Genomic DNA, 23,412 nt, shown 5'->3' with positions numbered 1-23,412 from the left:
TATAATTTGCCTAAATAGCTTTAATTCATTAAAGCTAAATACCGGGGACGTCGTACTACTAACTAAATAAAGCATTTATGGCGTACAACAGCGGTCCAAAATGGCCGCCTCCGGTGATGGTTCTGCTCCACTAAACACATCTAAATTATGCTTATTTAACTGTGAGAAGGGAGCCAAAAATTATACATAGGAAAGATTAAATACTCAGCTATTCAGAGGATGAAGATGCTGGAGATTGCATAGTAATAATCCTTGAAATAGTAACATAACCGAGAGCAGTTGGGAGATGCACCGTGCTTAATTCGCTACTACAAAAGGAATAGTTCGCCGGGGTGGCACCGGGAGGGGATCCACCGGGTAACCTTGGTAACGGCTCCCCTTCAAATTCGCCACTCTTCCCCCTCAGAGCAAAAACTCTATTCGGGGTGAAGATTGCCATGTGTTGTATCAAGAAATACGTCCCCTGATATTATGCGATATCCTTAAGAATTATTTTAAGGATACTCACGCCAGGAGTTAGAATTCTGGAGATCTGTGGTCATTTCTCTGGGAGTATCACTAGCCAAATATCCCTTAGAAAGCTGCCTAAAGGAACCTTCTATCAGGACGACATGGCCATATCACCCAAAAATAGATTTTTTGCTTTGCTCAAAATCTGTTTTCACATGCCCTTCTTACCCTAAACCTTGACTTTTGCCATCTGCAACACTACATGTTTCAAACATATTATTATTTGGGTTAGTTTTACAATGAGTTACACCACGAGTGACCTTTTCAGTAGGAATAGAAACAGGAAAACCACTCATGCCTATGTCTTGACCAGTTCGACTACTCTCATCTGTATCAGATTTAATATTATTATTATTATTATTACTTGCTAAGCTACAACCCTAGTTGGAAAAGCAGGATGCTATAAGCCCAGAGGCCCCAACAGGGAAAATAGCTCAGTGAGGAAAGGAAAAAAGGAAAATAAAATATTTCAGGAAGAGTAACAACATTAAAATAAATATTTCCTGTATAAACTATAAAAACTTTAACAAGATAAAATATTTCAGGAAGAGTAACAACATTAAAATAAATATTTCCTGTATAAACTATAAAAACTTTAACAAAACAATAGGAAAAGAAATAAGATAGAAGAGTGTGCTTGAGTGTACCCTCAAGCAAGAGAACTCTAAACCAAGGCAGTGGAAGACCATGGTACAGAGGTTATGGCACTACCCAAGACTAGAGAACAATGGTTTGATTTTGGAGTGTCCTTCTCCTAGAAGAGCTGCTTACCATAGCTGAAGACTCTCTTCTACCCTTACCAAGAGGAAAGTGGCCACTGAACAATTAGTGCAGTAACCCCTTGAGTGAAGAAGAATTATTTGGTAATCTGTGTTGTCAGGTGTATGAGGACAGAGAAGAATATGTAAAGAATAGGCCAGACTATTCAGTGTGTATGTAGGCAAAGGGAAAATGAACCATAACCAGAGAGATGGATCCAATGTAGTACTGTCTGGCCAGTCAAAAGACCCCATAACTCTCTAGCGGTAGTATCTCAACGGGTGGCTGGTGCCTTGGCCAACCTACTACCTTGCAAAACAATATGTTATGCATTCCTGTACATTTCGCTCATTTTGATGAACACTCCCTAGAAAAGTGATCCTATCCAACACATCTGAGACACAACTTAGCAGACCTAATATCTTCTTCCCTGCCAGCCACAGAGAACTTCAAAATAGCATTACAATTTTTACTTTTGTGCTCATTATTACAAAACATACACTGCAACCTATAACTATTTATGCCTACACCTACTTCGGAAAAAGTTTTGAAGGGTTGATGATGAACTCTGACAGTTACCTTGAAATTTACATCTTTCTGATTAAACAAAACAATCATCCACTTTCGTGCATGAATATCTTTAAAAGTTTGTGACGGCTCTCGACACTATATTTCCCCCTGTAAAAATTTCAATAACCATGAAGGATCACTTTCATGTCCAGAACCTTCCCTAGACCATTCAATTGGATGTCAATGGGTAGCCGAGACATAATATCTGGTGTCATAAATAACCCCCATACTGTTTACCATCCACTCATAAAGCTTCTAAGCTAAATAGATGTGTTAAAGTTCATTTTGCAATTTTCATAAGGAGGATATATATTTTGAGCTACCAGCAGAACCTTAGCTGGCAATGCAACACCTAATAGAGCCTAAATATGATAAAAAATATGTTCTGGTTTACCAAACCTCTCCCTGAGCATGTTACAAGTAATAGGGCAATTAACACTTGTCTGAGATAATCCATGAATCGTTGCTCTTGTGTCACCCTGTAACAGTGATTGCAAATAACAGAATTTACTTAAAGTAGGAATATCACTGTTATATACTAAAGCAACAAACCTATCCAAGAATGATTGCCATTCAGTTAAAACACCACTGAATTTGAGTAACTCTAGTTTGGGCAATCTCACATGAACGTTGCACAAACATTCGCCAGACGCAGAACTGCTTTCACTAGACCTAAGCTGACTTTCATCTCTAGCCATGTCAACTAACCTTTGGGTAGCCTGTATCCTCAGAGTTCATTTTTTTCACCAAAACTGATGTGCATACTCAATGTCCTCTTCTAATTCAGTTGAATAAAAAATTTACAATTCCAACATTGACTGAGCACCATCCAAGATGGTCAGATGTCTGTCGAATTCATCAACGGCATCTTGCAACTCCACTTTGATCACGTCTCGATCTTCCAACAATGCTTGCGTTTGAAGACTGAGTAGCCCATCCATATGTGGCAGTGCAGCTTTTCCGTCCTTCATTCTGCCTTACTAAACAAAGATGAGAATCAGCAGCAGTATTCAGTGTGATGTCCCGGTCTGGGCACCATATACAGTCAAACCTCTAGCTATGAAAGAATTGGCTTACGAAATTTTCACTTCACGAAAGGAGATGCGAAGAATTTTATGACTCGAATCACAAAAAATGTTTCGGACAACGAAAGGCGGTACGAGCGGGAGCATCCGAGACGGATTTTAAAATTTGCGCGCCGCCAGCACGTAAACTCGCTACCATCCTCCTGTGTTCCCATTGGTTATCTCCCTACTTGGATGCTAGTTACCACCATGAGATCCTGCTCTCCTATTGGGCGACATCTACTGTATTGTATCCCATCGTGCATCTATGCACTGGCGTTCTGGCAGCGGTATCGTATGCATTGACTTAGTTTTTGTGATTTCGCTTTCGTAAGAATTTTACTGTACGTACTGTTATCGTGTGTGATCCTACGATACATCATTAGCCATGGGTCCCAAGAAAGTCGCTGATGTTATGGGAAAGAAGAGGATGATGCTTTCCATGGAGGTGAAGATGGAAATAAAGAAATATGAGCCTGGCATGCAGTTAAGTGTGCTCGCGAAGGAATATGGCCGAAATCCATTTACGATAAGAACGATCCTTAAGCAGAAGGAAGCTATCAAAGCAGAAGCACTTTCTAAGGGTGTGACTGTTTTCTCCAGCAAGAGGAGCAACCTCCATGATGAGATGGAGAGACTGCTGCTCGTCTGGATAAAGGACAAAGAAATGTCTGGAGACACCATCACCAAAGCGATAATATGCCAGATAGCCAGCGCCATTTTCGGTGGTCTCGTGCGTGCTCAGGCCGATGCAGACGCAGGAGAAGGAACATCAAAGCAGAAACCCCCAGAGTTCAAGGTTTCTTGTGGGTGCTTTGAAAAATTTAAGGGGACCGTCCTCCATGGTGTTTTGACATAACAACTTTCAGAAATCGAAAATCGTTTTATTGCTTCTATGTATGCGTAAACATATCGTACATGCTTCCCAGAAGTTTCAGCCAATTATTTCCACAAATAACGAAGATATAGCGGTCTTTAAATGATGACGTCATCCTTACTGTGTCGTCTGCATGACTGAGTTTGACAAAATCGTCTTTGTGTTATTTTTGCATATTTATAGCGATTTTTCACCCATGTTTCGAGATATCGTATATCTAGCAGAAATGGAAGGCATTGGTAGAGCGTATTTGAACGAAATCTACTCCTATGAGAACAGAAGCCAAAGTTTCCAAAGATGTATAGAAGTTATAATGCATGCGTTTGTTTACTTGAAGTTCGTATGTATATTGTGTTTTCACAACGTCCTCGGGAACTTTATAGCAAGGCTAATGTTACCTAAGGTCATAAAAAGAACAAATAGTCAATCATTTTTCCAAACAATGAAGATATAGCGGTCTTAAAATGATGACGTCATCCTTACTGCGTCGTCTACATGACTGAGTTTGACAGACTCATAGTCTCTCTCTCTCTCTCTCTCTCTCTCTCTCTCTCTCTCTCTCTCTCTCTCTCTCTCTCTCTCTCTCTCAATTTGAACTGCCATCTATATCAACCAAATGCTATCACTCCAAAATTAAATTCATGCTCTCTCTCTCTCTCTCTCTCTCTCTCTCTCTCTCTCTCTCTCTCTCTCTCTCTCTCTCTCGCTCTCGCTCTCTCTCTCTCTCTCTCTCTCTGTCTTACGTTTCGAAATCTCGTACTTCTGGCAGAAATGAAAGGCATTGGTAGAGGGTAGGTAAATGAAAACTACCAGCTACGAGAACATCAGCAAAGTTTCCAAAGACATATAGAAATTATAATGCATGTGTTTCTTTACTTGAAGTTCGTATATAAATTGTGCTTTCACAACGTCCTCTGTAACTTTATAGCAATGCCAATGTTACATAAGGTGATAGAAAGAACAAAAGGTAAGTGGAGAACAAGAAAAAAAGAACCAAGAAAGAGGGAAACATGAATAAGAGTATAAAGCTGAAACCTGCTAACTAAAACACTGGCAAAAATGAGAGATCGCTGACAACTCGTAACATAGGAATACCTCAAATACCTCGTTTAGGGTGTTTTTATGTATGAATAAACAATAAAAGTTATCATAATGATAATATCTTGATTTCTTTAAGAAAAGAAGTGAAAATTTGTTGCAAATCTTTGGGAACTCATAACTCAAAAACACTTATTTGCACCTAGGTACATTTTCCTCACTTACTTGTTGTTGGATATTAGAGAGAAAGATATCATTGAAAAGAAGAATAAAAATCCCACAATTCTGTCAGATAAAATTTTGATTTTCTTTTTACATTTTTTTTAAAGAGGAAAAAAAAATAAAGATTCATTTAAAAAAAACAGAAAGGGAAATCAAAATTCTGTCTGACAGAATTGTTCAGTTTATAGAGTAGTTTTTATGGTATAAGTTTCAATACAATTGGTATTATAGTAGTGGGGAAAAATGTACCTAAATGTTTTTTTTAAATCATGATTTTTGCTAATAAATCCAAAAGTTTTTTGATCAAATGACTTGAAATTTTTATATGATGAAAGTATTATATATGTCTAAAACAAATATAGAAATGGTGTAATTTGGATTATTAGAAAAAAAATGGCGGATGGTCCCCTTAAGAGACGCTTAGGTATTCATTCGGTGGTGCGTCATGGGGAGGCTGCAGGCTCGGACACGAAAGCAGCCAAAGCCTTTTTTAAGACGTTCGACGAGTTGACTGTCCGGGAAGGTTACAGTTCCCAGCAAGTCTTCAATTGTGACGAGACTGGGCTTTTTTGGGAAAAAAATGCCTCGTCGAACATACATCACGGCAGAAGAAAAGAGGCTACCTGGGCATAAGCCTATGAAGGATAGGCTTACCCTTGCACTCTGTGCAAATGCCAGTGGGGATTGCAAGGTGAAACCCCTGCTAGTGTATCACTCCGATACTCCTCGAGCCTTCAAGACTCACAAAGTCGTTGAGGAAAGTCTAAATGTGTTGTGGAGGGCTAATGGAAAAGCCTTGGTAACAAGACAATTGTTTATCGAGTGGATAAATATTTGTTTTGGCCCGACTGTGAAAAAGTATTTTGAAGAGAAGCGCCTCCCTATGAAATGCCTGCTGGTACTGGACAATGCCGGTCACCCTCCTTCCCTCCATGAAGATATTGCACCACAATATTCCTTTGTCAAGATTCTCTATGTTCCCCCGAACACCACCCCTCTCCTCCAGCCCATGGACCAGCAAGTGATTTCAAACTTTAAGAAACTCTACAAGAAATATCTCTTCAAGAGATGTTTCGAAATCTTTGAGAGCACAAACCTCATCCTTCGTCAATTTTGGAAGGAGCATTTTGATATTGTCATATGCCTCAAAATGATCGATCAAGCTTGGCAGGAGATTTCGAGGCGCACATTGAACTCTACTTGGAGGAAGCTGTGGCCTGATGCCGTCTTCTCACGAGATTTCGAGGGCTTCCACGCAGACCAAACTGAAGACGATTCCGAAAATGTTGACGATCCTGAACCTGTTGCTCAATCTGAAGTTGCCGAGATCATTACACTCAAGAAGTCCATGGGTCTGGAAGTTGATGAGGCCGACATTGATGAGCTTATCGAGGAGCACCAAGATGAACTTATGATGGATGACCTGAAGGAGTTGGAGGCCATGCGAGTTAACGTCGTTCAGGAAGAGTACAGCGGGGGTGAGGAGGATGAGCCACTGACAACGGCAGAAATTAAAGAGGGTCTAGATGGCTACTTTAAAGTGGTGACTCTCATAGAAAAGAGACACCCAGAAAAAATTCTCATAGGTTGTGCGCTTGAGTACTGTAATGAAGTTTGCCCGAGTTATTTCAGGAACATTTTAAGAAGTAGGCAGAAAAAGCTTCTTTTGACGCATATTTTAGTGAGAGACCTTTGGTAGAAGCAGACCAAGCGCCAGCTAAAACACAAAAGAAAATTGGTAGTGATGAAGAAAATGCGTAGAGTAATTAAATTTTGAAAATAGAAAACATAAATTAAAAAAAAAAATAGAAAAATAAAAAACGATAAATTTTATTTTAAGTTTATCGTAAAGTTAAGTGTTAATATTTCCTGCCATTTGTAGATGCGTTTCCTAAAATTAAGTGTTAATGTTCTCTGTCATTTATAAATCTGTTTTGTAAAGTTAAGCGTTTACGTTTTCTGCCACTTGTACGTAAACGTTTTCCGCCGTTTTCATTGTCTCCTCTACCGCCCCGCACTTCGCTCTCGGACATCGCCTCACTCCAAAGGTAAGGTTCCACATTTTTGTTACTTTATTTTTACTGTGTGCTCTAAGAAACACTTCTTTTTCAGAATATTAATGTCAATTTATTATTAAATTATCACAGTACAGTACTTTTCATATATTTAGTACATTTAGGGCTAAATATAATTTTTATAATAATTTAATGTAGTGTTTTTCTAGGGTCTGGAACGAATTAGGCTATTTACATGTAAAAGGTAACTCGCTACACGAAAAATTCACTTCACGAAAGCCCTTATTTTGTGTTGTGAGGCATCACTGTTTCCGCTCCACTCAGACAGCAACAATGGGAGCGAACAAAGGATCTGGATCCAAAACAAATGTGCCTCAGCCAAACTCTCCTTTATTTTTTATGTTAAGTCAAATACATAATTTTCCAGATAGCTCTTGGTAAATAAGTATGTTATTAAAACATAAACAGCCATGTCATACATCCAAATTAAATAAAGCAATCAGGAAAGATTAAAGAAAAAATATCTCCTGAAATAAAATTAATAAATTAGGAAGTTTACTCATATCCAACAATTAGATTTGTACACCACATCCATTTATTTATTTGCCTTGTTTTATTACCTTTGCCAAGGAGCTCATAAAACCACCTATGTTTATTTATTTTTTAATTCATTTATCTCTTTGTCTGTGAGCCGGATTAAGTCAAAACTTCTTGCCGGATTTTCACCAAATTTTAACAACAGATACATATCATTCCCTGGAAGAACCCATTAAAATTTAGATGTGATCTGGATCAGGATTGTGATTCTTGTTATTATTATTATACAGTAGATTCATTCACAGTCAACTTATAAAATGGGGAAAACTTGGCCTGTAGACTTTTGATACATTAGATTCATTCACGGTCAACATTTGGAAAAGTGAAAGCTTGGTCCGTAGACTTGAGTAAAATGTTGACAATCTTCATTAGTGTAAGTCTGAAATATGATTGCTCTTGTCTTCTGTAGTATTTTCTTTTAAGAAGAAAAGAACAATGATTTCCAAATATTAACAAAGTTCACAGGGATATGTAAGCAAGCTTGAGACATAGAAGGTGTTATTTGTAAAAATTATGATGCACTTTGTGTATTTTATATTATGCTAGGTATATTTTTTTTTATAAATCTTCTCATTCAAGATCTCATAGAATTACATTAATATACATCATTCTGGATATTTAGTGAGTATAATTAAGGTATCCATAACAGGGTTTTCATGTATAGAATTAATGTTCCCTTATTATCCTGTTGGTTGAAATCTGAAGATTTTGATTCCTTTTTTTCTTTTCTTTTTTTTTTTATATAGAAAAGTTCAAAACTTTTAAATGTTTTTGGAATATAACTGGTTGCTAAAGAAAATTTTAAAAATTTATCTTTAGGTTAGATATTGCTGACAAAGTTCCTTTACAATTATTTAAAAAGTGTTGAATGGAGGAAATAATCTTTATTTTTCTTCTTTTTCTACTAATTAAACGTATTGTAATTACCTTTTACCAGATTAAACAGCGTCAAAAAATCGGAGGAGTTAAAGATTTTTTCCAAGACTTTGATTTTGTGGAAACTGTAAAGGACTATCATAGAGATTCGTGGGATGATGTTCTTGAGTACATTAAAACTCCTAGAGAAAGAGATGTTTTAGCAAGGATTACAAGAATTCACAACGAAGAGCTAAAGAAAGAGGTAAGTGCTCAATTTTATGAAGTTGAAGACTTTGTTTAGCATTTCAATCTGGTCTCCTTAATGGAATTTTTTTTTATAACAATCACTTAGTTTACATGTGTCCCTGGATATACACAAAAAGAAAAAATACCACCCTCACTTGGCCTGGCATGCATCTCCTCTGGTGATAATATTGGTGTTAGTTCCTGTGTCCATCAGTATATTGCTATGTTTGGTCCCAATAATAAATTTTTCATATTTTATGTCTTGAAATAACTTTTTCTCTTATCTATATTTTTGTTTGAATAATAGTTTTTTCTAGTGAAAATGCAATAAAGTCATTTGTATGGATGTACCTTTCAGAGGAAGAAGTAATGAGTGTTGAAACTTAATAAGAAGGTACTTGACTAGCTAATAGTCAGGGTCGGATGGAAAACCCCCCATCACATTATTGCCTGGTTGTCACTGTACTTCCCATACTTGAGCGTTAGGTTATCACTATACTCCCTATACCTAAGCACTTGGTTGTCATTATACTCCCTATACCTGAGCACTTGGTTGTCACTATACTCCTCATACCTGAGTGCATGGTTGGCACTATATTCCCCATACCTGAGTGCTTGGTTGTCATACTCTCCATACCTGAGTGCTTGGTTGTCAGTATACTCGCCATACCTGAGCACTTGGTTGTCACTATACTCCCCTTACCTGAGCACTTGGTTGTCACTATGCTCCCCATACCTGAGTGCTTGGTTGTCACTATACTCCCCATACCTCTGCATTTGGTTGTCACTATACTCCCCATACCTGAGCATTTGGTTGTCGCCATACTACCCATACCTGAGCATTTGGTTGTCACCATACTCCCCATACCTGAGTACTTTGTTAGCACTATACTCCCCATACCTGAACACTTGGTTGTCACTATACTCCCCATACCTGAGTACTTTGTTAGCACTATACTCCCCATACCTGAACACTTGGTTGTCACTATACTCCCCATACCTGAGTGCTTGGTTAGCCCTATACTCCCCATACCTGAGTGATTAGTTGTCACAATACTCCCCATACATGAGCACTCACATGACTCTGTACCCTTTCTCACCTGAGTTAGCTTGCGTGTCACTTCTATATCAGCTTTTGATGTGTGGTGCCTTTTTTATTGCTATGGTTGTGATTGAAGCACATGGCTAAGCAATTTTGACTTTTCATGGTTAACAAATTTTGATGTGTACTTGCTATGTTTTGTCTTAATGTATATATGATGGTGCCTGAAACCATGGCCATTGAGAGTATCAGGTTGCTTTAACCTTAGACTGACTATCGAGAAGCTGGCTATGTTGTAAATATTTGAATATTAGAGCAAACTAAAGTGGAGGATATTCTAACTAAATGTAAGAAATGGACATGAGCTGGAAATAAAATGAGAATGCCACATAATAGATGGACATTAAGATTAACATAATGGGTCCCTAGAGATTACAAAAGAAGTAAGCAAAGGGAGAGGAGATGATGGAGTAACTATGTATAGCCTGGCATAAAAAGACTATAAAGAGACAGGAGTGGAATAACATATCTGAGCCCTTTCTCTTGCGGTGGAGTAGTTATGGTTGACGATAGTATAAAGAAACCTTAAGAAGAAGTTATATTTTATATAATTTTCATTACATGCAAGTGGGCTACATTATACATTATTAATACTTTTGCCTTTAAATATTGACTTTATATTAATTATTGACCATCAAATTCAGAAAATTATATAAAATGTTCTGAATCATTATAATTAGTCAATTGTTTCTCTTCCCCAAAATTTTACATTACTTGAATGCTGTAATGTATTCTTTAGAAATTTTAAGAACTAAATTTACTATTGGATTTTTAAATATTGATGGGTGCCAGGCTTTAAATCTTAACTCATAAGATTGTTTTAACAGTAAATTTAAGTCTACCAAATACTAAACCTGTGATGACTTCCAGGGAGCAAAGGATATATTTACCTTTGTTGTAAATTTTGGTGAATGGAAATTCTGGAAATAAAATTTTTTTGGCAATCATCCTGGAGACCCCAGTTATATCTGACAAACCTCGGTATGTGTATGGGATCAACCATGAAAAACAAAGGTCAGTATTTTGAAGCTGGATAGGAGTAAATTATAGACGGCTCTGGTGGGGCTAGAAATTACGACATTACCATTTATCACGTACTGTAATTACTCTCTTTATAACATTAAATAATACATCTGCTTCTATAGTTCTTACAGGGATAATATGAACATCAAGAAATTTGGATAGAACAGCCCTTACCATGAAACCATATGCACTGGTTGCTTTTTCACTGCAATCAAATGCCGATCGTATGACAGAACTTCTGTTATAGTAAAATATATCTTCAAATGAATCATATACTATTAGTGTTATGGTTTTGCCTGTGTTATAATGAGTTTTTACTTTTGTCTGATATAGGAAAGAAGATTACCAATATATTACTTTATTTTTAGACTAAGTTACTTAGATATAAAAACCCAACTAATCATTGACAAAGTAGGTAGAATTAACCCTCTTCTTTCTCTAAAGGAATGTATAGCTACGGGGTGAAATTTCCACTATAATAAAAAGCAGCACGTCTGGCTCTATATATATCATCATCAGCCATTACTAGTCTACTGCAGAACAAAGACCTTAGAAATGTCCTTCCAGTAGCATCTCTTTATGGTCTTTTTGTGGCAGTCTACGCCCGGAAACTTCATTAGTTCGTCGATCCATCATCTTCTCTTCTTTCCTCTGCTTTTTTCACAATCTCTAGGGACCCATTCTCTTGTTCATAATGTACATCTATGGTCTGTCATTCTCATTATATGTCCTGCCCATGTCCATTTCTTTTTCTTACACGGTGTTAGAATATCCTCTACTTTAGTTTGCTGTCGTATCCATGTTGCTCTCTTTCTGTCTCTTAATGTTATTTTCATCATTGTTCTTTCTATAGCTCTTTGAGCTGTAACTAGCTTATGTTCTAAGGCTTTAGTAAGGCTCCAAGTTTCTGATACCTAAGTTAATACTGGTAGGACCATCTCGGTAAATGCTTTTCTTTTTTGAGAAAGTGGCATTTTACATTCCATAAGCTCACTTTGTTTACCAAATGCTCTCCATCCCATGCTTATCCTTTGTTTAATAGGAGTCTCATGTCCTTGGGGAACACTTACTGTCTGTCCTAAGTACGTATATTCATTAACAGTCTGTAGAGGCTCGTCCATAACACTTGTTTGTGGTTGCATTTTTATTGAACAATACCTTAGTTTTACTCGCATTCACTTTGTCCTACATTTATACTTTCTCTATTTAAATCTTCTATCAGCTTTTGTAATTCCTCCCATGATTCACTAAACACAACTGTGTCATCTGCAAATCTGAAGTTGTTAAGGTATTCCCAAGTAATATTAATTCCTATATTTTCCCAATCTAAATTCTTGAAAACTTTTTCTAGATATGCTGTGAATAATTTGGGAGAGATGGGGTCTCACAGTCTAACTCCTTTCTCCATTGGAATATTCTCACTATCTTTATGTAGTTTTAGGATTTCTGTACTAGCAATCTTTAAGTGTTCTAACATGTTTCATCTATTCTTTGTCTTTGAAGGGCTTTCATTACTGCTAAAGCTTTGGCAAAATCAAAAGCTTTCTCATAGTCTATAAATGGCGTACAAAGGGGTTTGTCATACTTTGTTGATTTTTCCATTAGCTGGTTAATTACATAAATATGGTCAGTTGTTGAATACCCACTTCTAAAGGCTGCCTGCTCTCATGGTTGATGAAAGTGTAGCTGTCTTTCTATTTGGCCTAGTATGCTCCTTGTAAATAGTTTATGTATTACAGAGAGTAAACTTATTTGGCGGTAATTTTTAAGGTCTTTTATGTCTTACTTTTTGTGAATTAGTATAATGATAAAGTTGTTCCGACGCGATATACAAACCTCGTAATCATTTAATATAGGAATTTGCTTCAGCGCAGGGAAAAACAGCCTAAGAGAAAGAAAACCAGGCAGTTGTGCTGATTGGTTGGCTGGTGGTATGGGGCAAAGCTTAGCTCCCCCCCTCACCGCCAGCTCACTTTCTTCATTCACTCGCTTCGGCTCAACATGGATGGTTTTTCTACACTCAGCTCTCTACGCTGCAGGCCTTTGCCTTCTCTTGTGCTTGTGTACTAGTAGTTGTGTGATTGTTATGGAGGAGAAGGTTACTCGTAAGTTGCAATGTTGTGTAGGCCGTGGCGGGCGCTGCAGTAGGTGGCTTTTGTCACCTTCTGTAGACCCGCACACACTGCCCAACATGCAGGGGCTAACCTTGCTCTTAAGGTTCTCTCTGCCGTGAGTGTGAATCCTGGCCGCCCTTGCAGTGGCAAGCCTTCGAAAATTGACGTAAATATCGCCGGACCACTAGAGCTGCTTCTGTTTCGGAGAGCTTGCTTCTTTTGAAGAATAAGGAGGAGCCGTTGGTAAGTGTGTCGTCTCAAGAGACTGCCACAGCGAAGTCTGCTCACGCCCTCTCTGAGTCTGGGGACGGTGTAAGTATGATTTTGGGAAGCTCAGATTCACAGCCTGTCGGAGATTTCTCGGGTTTCAGCGGGGGAGCTTAGCGCTCCTGCTACTTCGGCGATCTCGAGGGACACCCAATAGATTGTTGGACCGTCTGATACGGGTGACGACACGTTACCTGGTAAGATGGGGGAACTTTGGACATCTCTCAGATTATCAGGTAAGCCTGACTTGGATTCGTTAAAACGCTGTGTAACTCTGGTGGACGAGCTTGAACAACGTCATTTGAATGTTCCGATTGTTGATGAACACATAAATGTAACTGATTTTGTAACTTTATTAACTCCAATGTACCCTGATGCCCCTGTTGTAGTTGACCATGTACCTAATAAAATATTTGTTCCTGGCAAAATGCAAACTTTTTCCAAGGGTAAAATAACTGCAGGACTCCCTGTTAAAACAAGGGAGAGTAAGGTTTTAAACACTGAGATTTCTTTAACGACATGGGGCCCGGTCGTGCACGACCAGGCTAGCTCTCGCGCATACCAGCCGCGCCAGGTGCAGCCAACCCCCATGCTTTCTGACCGTGTAACAGGTGAGGCCGCGCACACCACTCACACGACTAACCTGTCTACACCTCCTGGTGTGAGCGCTGCAGTTCCAAGCGACCCTGCTCGCGCTCGAGCTCCTTCGGGAGCTTTATGGGGCTCGCAGCGACCAGTCACTCACTCACTCAGTCGCAGTGGAAACCTCAATGCATTCCGTCAGGGATGAACCCTGCCAGGGTCCTTCCTCGACTCCTGAATACACGCCTGGTTCAGTCTTGTGAACATAGTGAGCGTATTCATGGGGAATGTCATCATCCGTGCAGCATGTTGCTTCCCCTACACCTCCGGATGTAGTGGGGCCGAGGGATCAGCTACCTCCACAACCTTCACCTGCCGTGGAGACAGAAGATCCCGAAGTGGAGTCGCCAATCCTAGAGGTCATTAACCTCTTGCGTGAGATTAAAGACCTCAGGGCTCATGCAGTAGTGTCTGAAGATAAGTGTACAGCCTTGGAGATCCTATGGGGAGCTCCCGAAGGTAGTTCACGGCCCATCACACTACCCTGGTCGAGACAGGCTACTTGAGCATTGGAACGAGTGAGTGACCAGATCGCAGGACCTGGTGACTTGCTTAGGAGCCAAGGTTCGAACAAGCTTCTCCCTCAACCACTCCAGCAACAGAAGAGATACTACGTCACAGAGTCTTTTGTGCCTTGTCCTCTCCCTCTCGACCCCGCGGTTGGAGCACTTGCTGTGGGTTCCTCGGTCGAGAGTTTGTAATCTCAGTGTGTCTCCTTCTCAGCCTCTGAGATTTTTACCATGAAGTTCATCTCTGTAGCGCTCTCCTGGCTGCTTCGTGGCTAGGCCACTGGTGTGGTACGGCCACAGTGTTCGCGCTAGACACCAGGCTCGCTACCCCCGAACACATGGAGCAGTACAAGAACCTAGCTTTGTCTGGTAGGAAAGCTGTTGCTTTTCTCTTGGACCAGCTTGCTACCCAGTATGCCAATTTGATCCACAAAAAGCGTGAGGCAGTAGCCGCTCGTTTGGCGAGACAGATTGGCATAGGAGAGGCTCTGGCACTCATGAACGCTCCTATTAGAGCTGCAACTTCTCTCTTTCCACCAGAGGAAGTTGGGGCCGCTTGGGATAAATGGCGCCTCAACTCGAATGACTCCATTATCCACCAGGCGCAGGCTTCAAGTTTCAAGGGACCTGGTCCCGCGAAACCGTCTGCGGCCAAGCCTAGTCAGGCCAAGCCCATGGGAAGTAGCAAGGATACCGCTGATCGTGCTCCTGCTGCTCCTGTGCAGCCGAGACCTGCTCCTGTTCGGAAGGGTTCTGCCTCCAAACAGACCTTTCGGCCTTCCTCGGGAGCTCCTCCACGTCGTGGAAAGAACAGGGGCAAGCGAGGGAAAGGGAAACACTGAGCTTGGCTTTCCCCTTCCCATGCTGCCGAAGGTAGGGGGATGCCTATCACGCCATTCGGCGATGTGACAGCGCCTCGGGGCCGAGGAATGGGTAGTGTTGACCCTTCGCGAAGGGTACAAACATCCATTCGTGCTTCATCGCCCCCCCCCCCCATCCTCCACTCCAATAGTGTTCCATACGTACGCTCCAACATTTCCGAAGGCTCTGGCCTTAGAGGCGGAGGTCCAGGAAATGTTGGAGACGGATGCGCTAGAAGTCGTATACGATCAGTCACCAGGGTTCTACTGTCGTCTCTTCCTTGTCGAGAAGGTGACAGGAGGTTGGAGACCGATCATTGACCTTTTGATATTGAACAAGTTTGTTCACCAAACTGCATTCAAGATGCTGACAGTTCGCACTGTGCTGTTAGCCATCAGGCAGTACGACTTCATGCTTTCAAGAGACTTGAAGGACGTGTACTTTCAAGTACCAGTTCATCAGTCGTCTCGAAAGTACCTCCGATTCACCTTCCAGGGTACTGTGTACCAGTTCCGAGTCCTGTGCTTCGGACTGCACAGCTCCCCAAGTGTTCACGACGGTAGCAGCTTGGGCCCACTCGAGGGGCATCCACCTACTGATGTACCTTGATGACTGGCTGATTCTCGCTCCCTCGCAGGAGCAGTTGATTCAGGACCGAGACTCGCTTCTGGCAGTTTGTCGCGATCTGGTGAACTACGAGAAGTCGAACCTCATTCCCAAGCAGAAGGTGAAGTATCTGGGAATGTTGATCAACTCAGCAGCAGCTCACGTTCTTCCCTTTGGAAGAACGGATCAGCAGATTCAGAGAGGTTTCGCAGCCGTTCCAGTCGCAGGAACAACTTCCAGCCCTCCAGTGGCAAGCTCTTTTAGGTCCCCTCTCCTCGCTGGAAAAGCTCGTTTCTTTCGGGCAGATCCATTTCCGCTCCCTTCAGTGGTGTCTGAAGGAGCAGTTGTCGGCAGCCACCGACCCTCCCTCTCGTCGGGTTCTCATGGAACACGAGGTAAGGGAGGATCTCCTTAGGTGGCTAAACGAGGAGAACCTCATGAGGATTTCTCATAAACCCTCCTCCACCTCAGTTCCGTCTGTTTACAGACGCGTCCACAGAAGGTTGGGGTGCACATCAACGTGCTGGAAATGATGGCAGTCTCAAGAGAACTCATTCATTTCCAGTCCCGTTTTAGAGATCACTCGGTAGTGCTGATGAGCGACAACACGTCCGTGGTCGCGTACATCAACAAGCAAGGGGGCACGCTCTCATGTCCCTTGCAGCTGTTGACGAGGCGAGTGTTTCTGTGAGCAGAGTGTCAACACGTAACCTTGTTAGCCAGGTACATTCCAGGCAAGAGAAATGTTCTGGTAGACACCCTAAGTTGCAGAAATCAGGTAATAGGGGCAGAATGGTCTCTTCACCCTTCGGTAACGAGTCGAGTACTCAACCTCTGGGGAGAACCATGCATCGACCTATTCGCAACACGGCACAATGCCAAGCTTCCCATGTTTTGCTCTCCAATACCAGATCCCGCGGCTGCGTTCGAGGACGCACTGCAACATCCTTGGGATCGACTGGTTTGCAACGCGTTTCCCCCCTTTTGCATGCTTCACACAGTCCTGTCCCGGGTCCTAGTAATCCCAGGACTCAGGATGACACTCTTTGCTCCACTACGGCCACTCATGGAGTGGTTTCCCAATCTGTTGCTGCTCCTGGTCTAGGCACCAAGAGAGCTACCACACTGGCCCAATCTCCTTCGGTAACCCTTGTCGAGCAGGTACCACCAGGCGGTGCAGTCGCTCAGATTTCACGCGTGGAGACTATACAGCATCTATTCAGAACATGAGGCTTTTCGCAACTCGCTGCGAGAGAGATATCAGGGTACCTTAGAAGATCCTCCTCCTCAGTCTACCAGGGGAAGTGATTGGTGTAGTGGAAGGGGTATCTCTCCGGTCGGAGCCTCTCTGACTCAGATCGCAGACTTCCTAGTCTTTCTTTGCAGAGATAAGCTCCTTTTGGTTTCTGCCATTATAGGGTACAGTTGTGCCCTTGCAATGGTGTTCCATCTGAAGGGCATAGATATCTCCAACGCCCTCGAGAATTCTATGCTCACTAAGAGCTTCGAACATTCGTGTCCCCCAAGGGAACTTTGCGTTCCCCAGTGGGATGTCACTCTAGTTCTCTGGTCTCTTAAGAGGTGTATTTCTTGACTGTAACCTGGGTCTAAATGCCCAAATTAATAATGTAATAAAAATTGCTTGTTATCATCTAAAATATTGCGTTAGTAAGAAAGTACTTGGACGAAACTTCTGTAAAGAAACTTTTGATAAACTGTGTTATTACCAGGATTGACTACTGCAACTCTATTACAATTTACCAAAAGTGCAACCTGAGAAATTACAAAACATAATAAACAGAGGAGCAAGACTGATAAAAGGTGTCCCACCCAGAGAAAGGATCACTCCTATATTGATCGATGTACACTGGCTGCTGATTAAAGCGAGCATTGAATTTAAAATATGTACAATAACCCACCAAGTTATAAGAACCGGGCATCCAAGATACTTAAGAGAACTGCTACATATTGCACAGCCAACAAATCGTGTCGACATGAGAATAGTTACAAATGGCTTCAAACTGTTGGAACGTAGATTTATGTCTACTGTAGGCTCTAGAGCCTTTAAGTATGCGGCCCCGAGACTATATAATAAGTTTCCACGAAACATTCAAATAATTGAAGACATTAAGGCTTTCATGAGGAAACCGAAGACTTTATTTCATGAGTCCTTTGACAGTGACGATTTAATAGTAAATGTACAATACGCGATATGAAATGCTAAATACTCTGAATGAACAAGGTAAAGCGACAGTGGAGGTCCTGTAGAGAGCGGGGTTCCCCTGCTTTATGGGACCGGAAAAGCAGCCATCAAAGTAAGTAAAGTAAGTACTCGTGCTCCGCATGAACCCTTGAGCCGTGCCTCAGACAGGCACTTGACCCTCAAGACTGTTTTTCTGCTAGCCTGCTACGGGCCAACCAAGGGAAAGGCCCGTGCCAACATGAAGAGTTGGCTGTAATACACTACCACCACCACCTGCTAGCCTTAGCATCGGCAAAGAGAGTTGGTGAGTTATACTTCCTCCCTTGTAATGTCACTCACGCAGAGAGTTGGAAGGAGATGTCCTTGAGTTTTGTGCCAGAATTCGTGGCCAAAACCCAGAACCCAGCGGTCGACGATCCCAGGTTCTAGGCCTTCACTATTCCTTCCTTACCGAACGCGGCGAGTGGCGGTTCAGGTGAGAGGCTTCCCTGTCCTGTCAGGTGTCTCCGGCAGTGTCGAGGAACACGATATCCTTCTGGATCCGTGAAACCATCCGCAAGGTGTATGAGACTTCCTCAAGAGTCCAAGCACCAGCGAGGGTTAAAGTTCACGAGATCAGGGGCATTGCCTCCACACTCGCTTTCAAGAGAAATCTTGCAGTGGGCTAAGAGCTGAAGGCTGGCATTTGGAAATGCCAGACCACCTTTACTGCCTTTTACTTGAGGGAGTTTACGCACAAGTCCTTGGACACCTTTGTTCTTGGCCCTGTGGTAGCTTCTCTTGTCTTGATTTTTATGGTATGTTTGTCATTGTGAAAGCAGTGTGCATGTGCTCCGCCTTTCTCTCTGTCTCCTCCCTTGGAGTCCCATATATCAAGACAAGTCTTCCCAGGTAAGATTTCTAGAATTTGTTTAAAGGTATTCTCCCCCCCATCGTCTGCTAGGCAGGGACGACAGTGGATGTATAAACCCTTTGCCTTTTGTTATGGAGGTTCATCCTGTCACTGCGACCCTAGGGTCGAGTTTCTCTTACATTCACACTCTCAGGCCGCACGATGCTTTTACCTATCGTGCAACCCGGCTCACAGTCTCTCAGACCCCACCATCATCATGTCGGTCGAGAGACGGGTAGGTGGATTTAGTTCTCTGCTTTCATCCGGGCAGTTAGCTGTTCACAAGCAGCAAAGGCAGACCTCCCACCAACCAGTGAGTCTTCCTATATTAAATGATTACGAGGTTTGTATATCACGTCGGAACAAATGACAATTTGTCCTAATTTGTATTTTTCCTAGTTATACAAACCCGTAATCATTTAATATAATTGCCCGACACTACCATCCCTCTCGTGTTCCACATTGAGCCTAAAGCGTATGAATGAGGAAAGTGAGCTGTCGGTGGGGGGGGGGGGGGGGACGGAGCTAAACTCCGCCCCATACTGCCAGCCAACTAATCAGCACAACTGCCCGGTTTTCTTTCTCTTCGGCTGTTTTCAGCTGCGCTGAAGCGAATTCCTATATTAAATGATTACGGGTTTTTGTAGCTAGGAAAAATACAATTTAGGACAAATTGTCATATTTTCCAAGCTGTAGGTATAGAGCATTCTTGCAGAAGATATATGGTGTAGAGTTCATCCTGTTTTATTACTATGAAATCTCTTCCATCTATTGATAAATCAATTGTTAGACCATCGTCTCCTGCTGCTTTGCCTCTTTTCATACCCTTTGATGCTTTCTTTACTTCTACTTTACATTTGGTACCAGCTCAGGTGTTTTATTATTTTTATGAGTGAAGTTATTTCTCATATTACTATTGTAACATTGTATAAAAATTCTCTGTAATTTTTATCACTTCATCTCTTTTGGATAATATTCCCATTTTCATCCTTTGAAACAAACATCTGTTGGCACCTTGTTCCAAGTCTTCTTTTTCATCAATTTGATGCTTCTTCCTTTCTTTCGTATTTCCTCAATTTTTGTCTGTGTTTAGAAGTATCTTAGGATTTTAATTTATTTATTGTTTTGGATAGTTCTGCTAATTCAATTTTTTTTTTCATGGATTTTACCCTCATTTTCCATCTTTTTTTTTATTCTATTAGGATTTTGGTGTTTTCTGATAGTTTTCCATGATCTTGTTTAGGAACACTTCAACCTGTCTCTTGTGCTGATTCCAATACAGATTTTGTTGAATTACTGTTCATTTCTTCTTTATTTGCATCCATATCATCATGCAACTGGGAGTAGCTATTTTGTATTGCTAAACTAAACTCATCAGATTTTTTTCTTATTACAAGAGTGTTTATTTTCTTAAAATTTATTTTTCTCTTTTCCTAGATCTAAAATAATTTTGCTTTTCTCCATTCTATGGTCGTTTGACTTTAACTTGTTTAACACTTACAGTATATCGTTAACTGAATTGAATTTTTCACTAAGAATAAAATCTATTTATTTTTATGTTTTTCCATTTGGCTTCTCCATGTCCATTTTCTATGTTCTATAGTTTCTATCAACAAATTCTACAAGTATGTCTACTCTCTCATTCCTTGTGCCGGCTCTAAGTTTACCTACTGCTTTCACTCTTCTTTTGACCTACATTTACCTACTGCTTTCTCCTGTCTTTGACCATACTTTTACCTATTGCTTTCACCTCTCTTCAGTTAATCTACTTAACATTGAAATCACCAAAAACAAATGTATATCAGTTCTTTGTTTTTTTATCTATATCTCCAGATCTTCATAAAAGGTTTTTATGTCTTCCTCTGTATGGGTTGTTGGTACATAATTTTTAATGATCTTCATTTTATATTTCTTATATAGTTTGATAAATAGTCCTGCAATTCTATTACTATTATTATAGATTTCTTCTATGTCCTATGGTAAGGAGGATATATAAGGCACAATTGGTGAGTAACACGAACCCAAAAGGGGAAAAAAAATACAATTCCAATTGCCAAAAAAAACAAAGTGCGACTGGGGTAACAAAGCATATGCAAAAGTCTCCCCAGTGTTGACACTGCGTCCAGAGAAAACGTTGGCTCGTTACGTGGTTTTTAGGGGTGACTTGTGAGGATCCTATTTGAAAAAAGGTGTGACCCTTAGGTTAAGGCGTCAATACATTCCACGTATACTGTATGTATATATATATATATATATATATATATATATATATATATATATATATATATATGTATATATATATTATGTTGAAACGTGATGCCATCCCTAGGGCCAGGGGAATGGCGGTGTATATTAGGACCGAGTACCCTGCTTCTCATAAGTCCTGCTATCAATGTGGATGTCATGAGATTCAGGTAATAAAAGTTTGTGGCAGGCATCATAACTTTTATTTGTGTTCAATTTACCGGAATCCAGACATGGATGATTCTATCTTCGATTGTCTTCTTACCATTATGGCTAAGATACAAGAAGATGATAGAGAGGCTTCTTTTGTCTTTGTTGGTGATTTTAATGCTCACCATAGGGAGTGGTTAAGTTCTATCTCTCCTACCGATCACCATGGCTTAAGAGCTTTAGACTTTGCCTCTGAATCAGGCTGTGAGCAAATCATAAATGAAGCTACTCACAGGTCTGGTAATTGCTTGGACCCCGTATACACTGACTCCCCTGGCGTTATAACTAGTAAGGTTGGTTCTCCAGTCGGGACATCTGATCATGCCTTGATTTCATTATTAGTGAAGACTGAGCAGCCTGTCCCTGATATATCATATTCTTGTAAAATTTATATGAAATCCCAAGCAGAGTGGAATGGGATTTTGGATGATCTTTTGTGCTTGAATTGGTTACAATTTTTTAATAGTGTGTAGATCCTGTTGTCCCTTTGAATGAGAATCTAGTCAACATAATTGATAGGCGTATCCCTTCTTGTGTGCTAAGGTACCGAGTGAAAGACAAACCGTGATTCAGTGATGATTGTAGACATGCTTATTTGGAGAAGCAGGAGGCCTATCACCTTTGGAAGGGTAACAGATCAGATTTGACCGGGAGCAACTATACTCGGCTTCGAGCTTTTGCTCATAGAGTTTATGCCTCAACTGAAAAGGAGTACAATTTAACCATAAAAGAAACACTTTCTGGTACAACTCAGGAACATAATTGGTGGTCTACCCTTAAATCTGCACTCTTTGGTGTAGATGCAACAGTTCCTCCTTTACTTAAACCAGATGGCTCAGTCACTCACTGTCCAAAGGAAAAGGCAACCCTTTTGGCTGATGTTTTTAACAGTAAACAGAGTAATGAAAAACTTGAACTTCCTCATTCCTGTTTTCCTGAGGCTTAACTAACTAGTTTAGCTTTTCGATCTCGTGAGATTAAAGCTCTGTTGGTGGACCTTGATGCTTATGGAGGTGTAGACCCAAATGGTATTTTTCCTTTGTTTTTTTATAAAGACAGCAGATTTCTTAGCTCCAAAGTTATGTTATTTTGCGCAAGTTAGCAAGAAGAGGAGCTTTTAGCACTTGTTGGAGAATTGGTAATGTTACTCCTCTATGTAAATGTGTTTGTGGTAGCTCAAGTCCCACTGATTACCGCCCAATTTCCATAACTCCCATATTATCTAAAGTTTTTGAACGTCTTCTGGCAAAACGTCTTAATAGGTTTGCTGAAGGTAATCATCTACTCCCTAGTTTGCAATTTGGTTTTCGTAAAGGCCTTGGAGCATGTGATGCCCTTCTTACAATCTCCAATGCTGTACAGAAATCCCTTGATTGTGGTCAGGAAGTTCGTATGATTGGCCTTGATTTTAGTGCTGCCTTTGACCGTGTTAATCATGAGGCCCTTGTTTTCAAGCTGAAACAGTTGGGAGTGGGTGGGTCGTTTCTTAGCATTATTATTGATTTTTTAAGTAATACATCTCAAAGAGTTGTTGTTGGTGGGCACCATAGTGAATTATAGGAATGTGATATCCGATGTTCCACAGGGTAGTGTTCTTGGCCCATTACTTTTCATACTATATACACATGACATGTGGTTTGGCCTAGAAAACAAGCTTGTTGCATATGCAGATGATGCTACTCTCTTTGCATCAATTCCATCCCCTGAATGTAGATCTGGGGTTGGTGAATCCCTTAATAGAGATCTAGCTAGAATTAGTGCATGGTGCAAATTATGGGGTATGAAGTTGTAAGTAGGTCAAGGACGGTGGCTCCTCAACATCCGGATCTCAGTATTGATAATGTTTCTTTAAATTTGTATGACACTTTCAGAATTTTAGGTGTGATTCTCGACAGTAAATTTACTTTTGAGAAACATATAAGGTCTGCCTCTTCTTCAATTGCACAAAAAATAGGCTTATTGAGAAAGTCTTTCAAGATTTTT

At 40.7% G+C, this 23,412-nt stretch overlaps 1 protein-coding gene across 1 annotated transcript in view; it reads left to right on the top strand.

Moving 5' to 3' along the window:
• Positions 1-23,412, top strand: part of Rs1 (Dead-box helicase Rs1) — a 474,615-nt gene that overhangs the window by 298,998 nt on the left and 152,205 nt on the right. The window contains exon 3 of the mRNA XM_068377426.1: positions 8,590-8,772. Within this exon, the coding sequence (XP_068233527.1) occupies positions 8,590-8,772 (183 nt within the window). The remainder of the gene's footprint in view (positions 1-8,589; positions 8,773-23,412) is intronic.

The sequence above is a fragment of the Palaemon carinicauda genome, chromosome 7 (genome assembly GCF_036898095.1).
Source record: "Palaemon carinicauda isolate YSFRI2023 chromosome 7, ASM3689809v2, whole genome shotgun sequence".
Taxonomy (NCBI): Eukaryota; Metazoa; Arthropoda; class Malacostraca; order Decapoda; family Palaemonidae; genus Palaemon; species Palaemon carinicauda.
The sequence above is the reverse complement of the archived record's forward strand: the minus strand, read 5'-3'. Positions and strand labels throughout refer to the sequence as shown.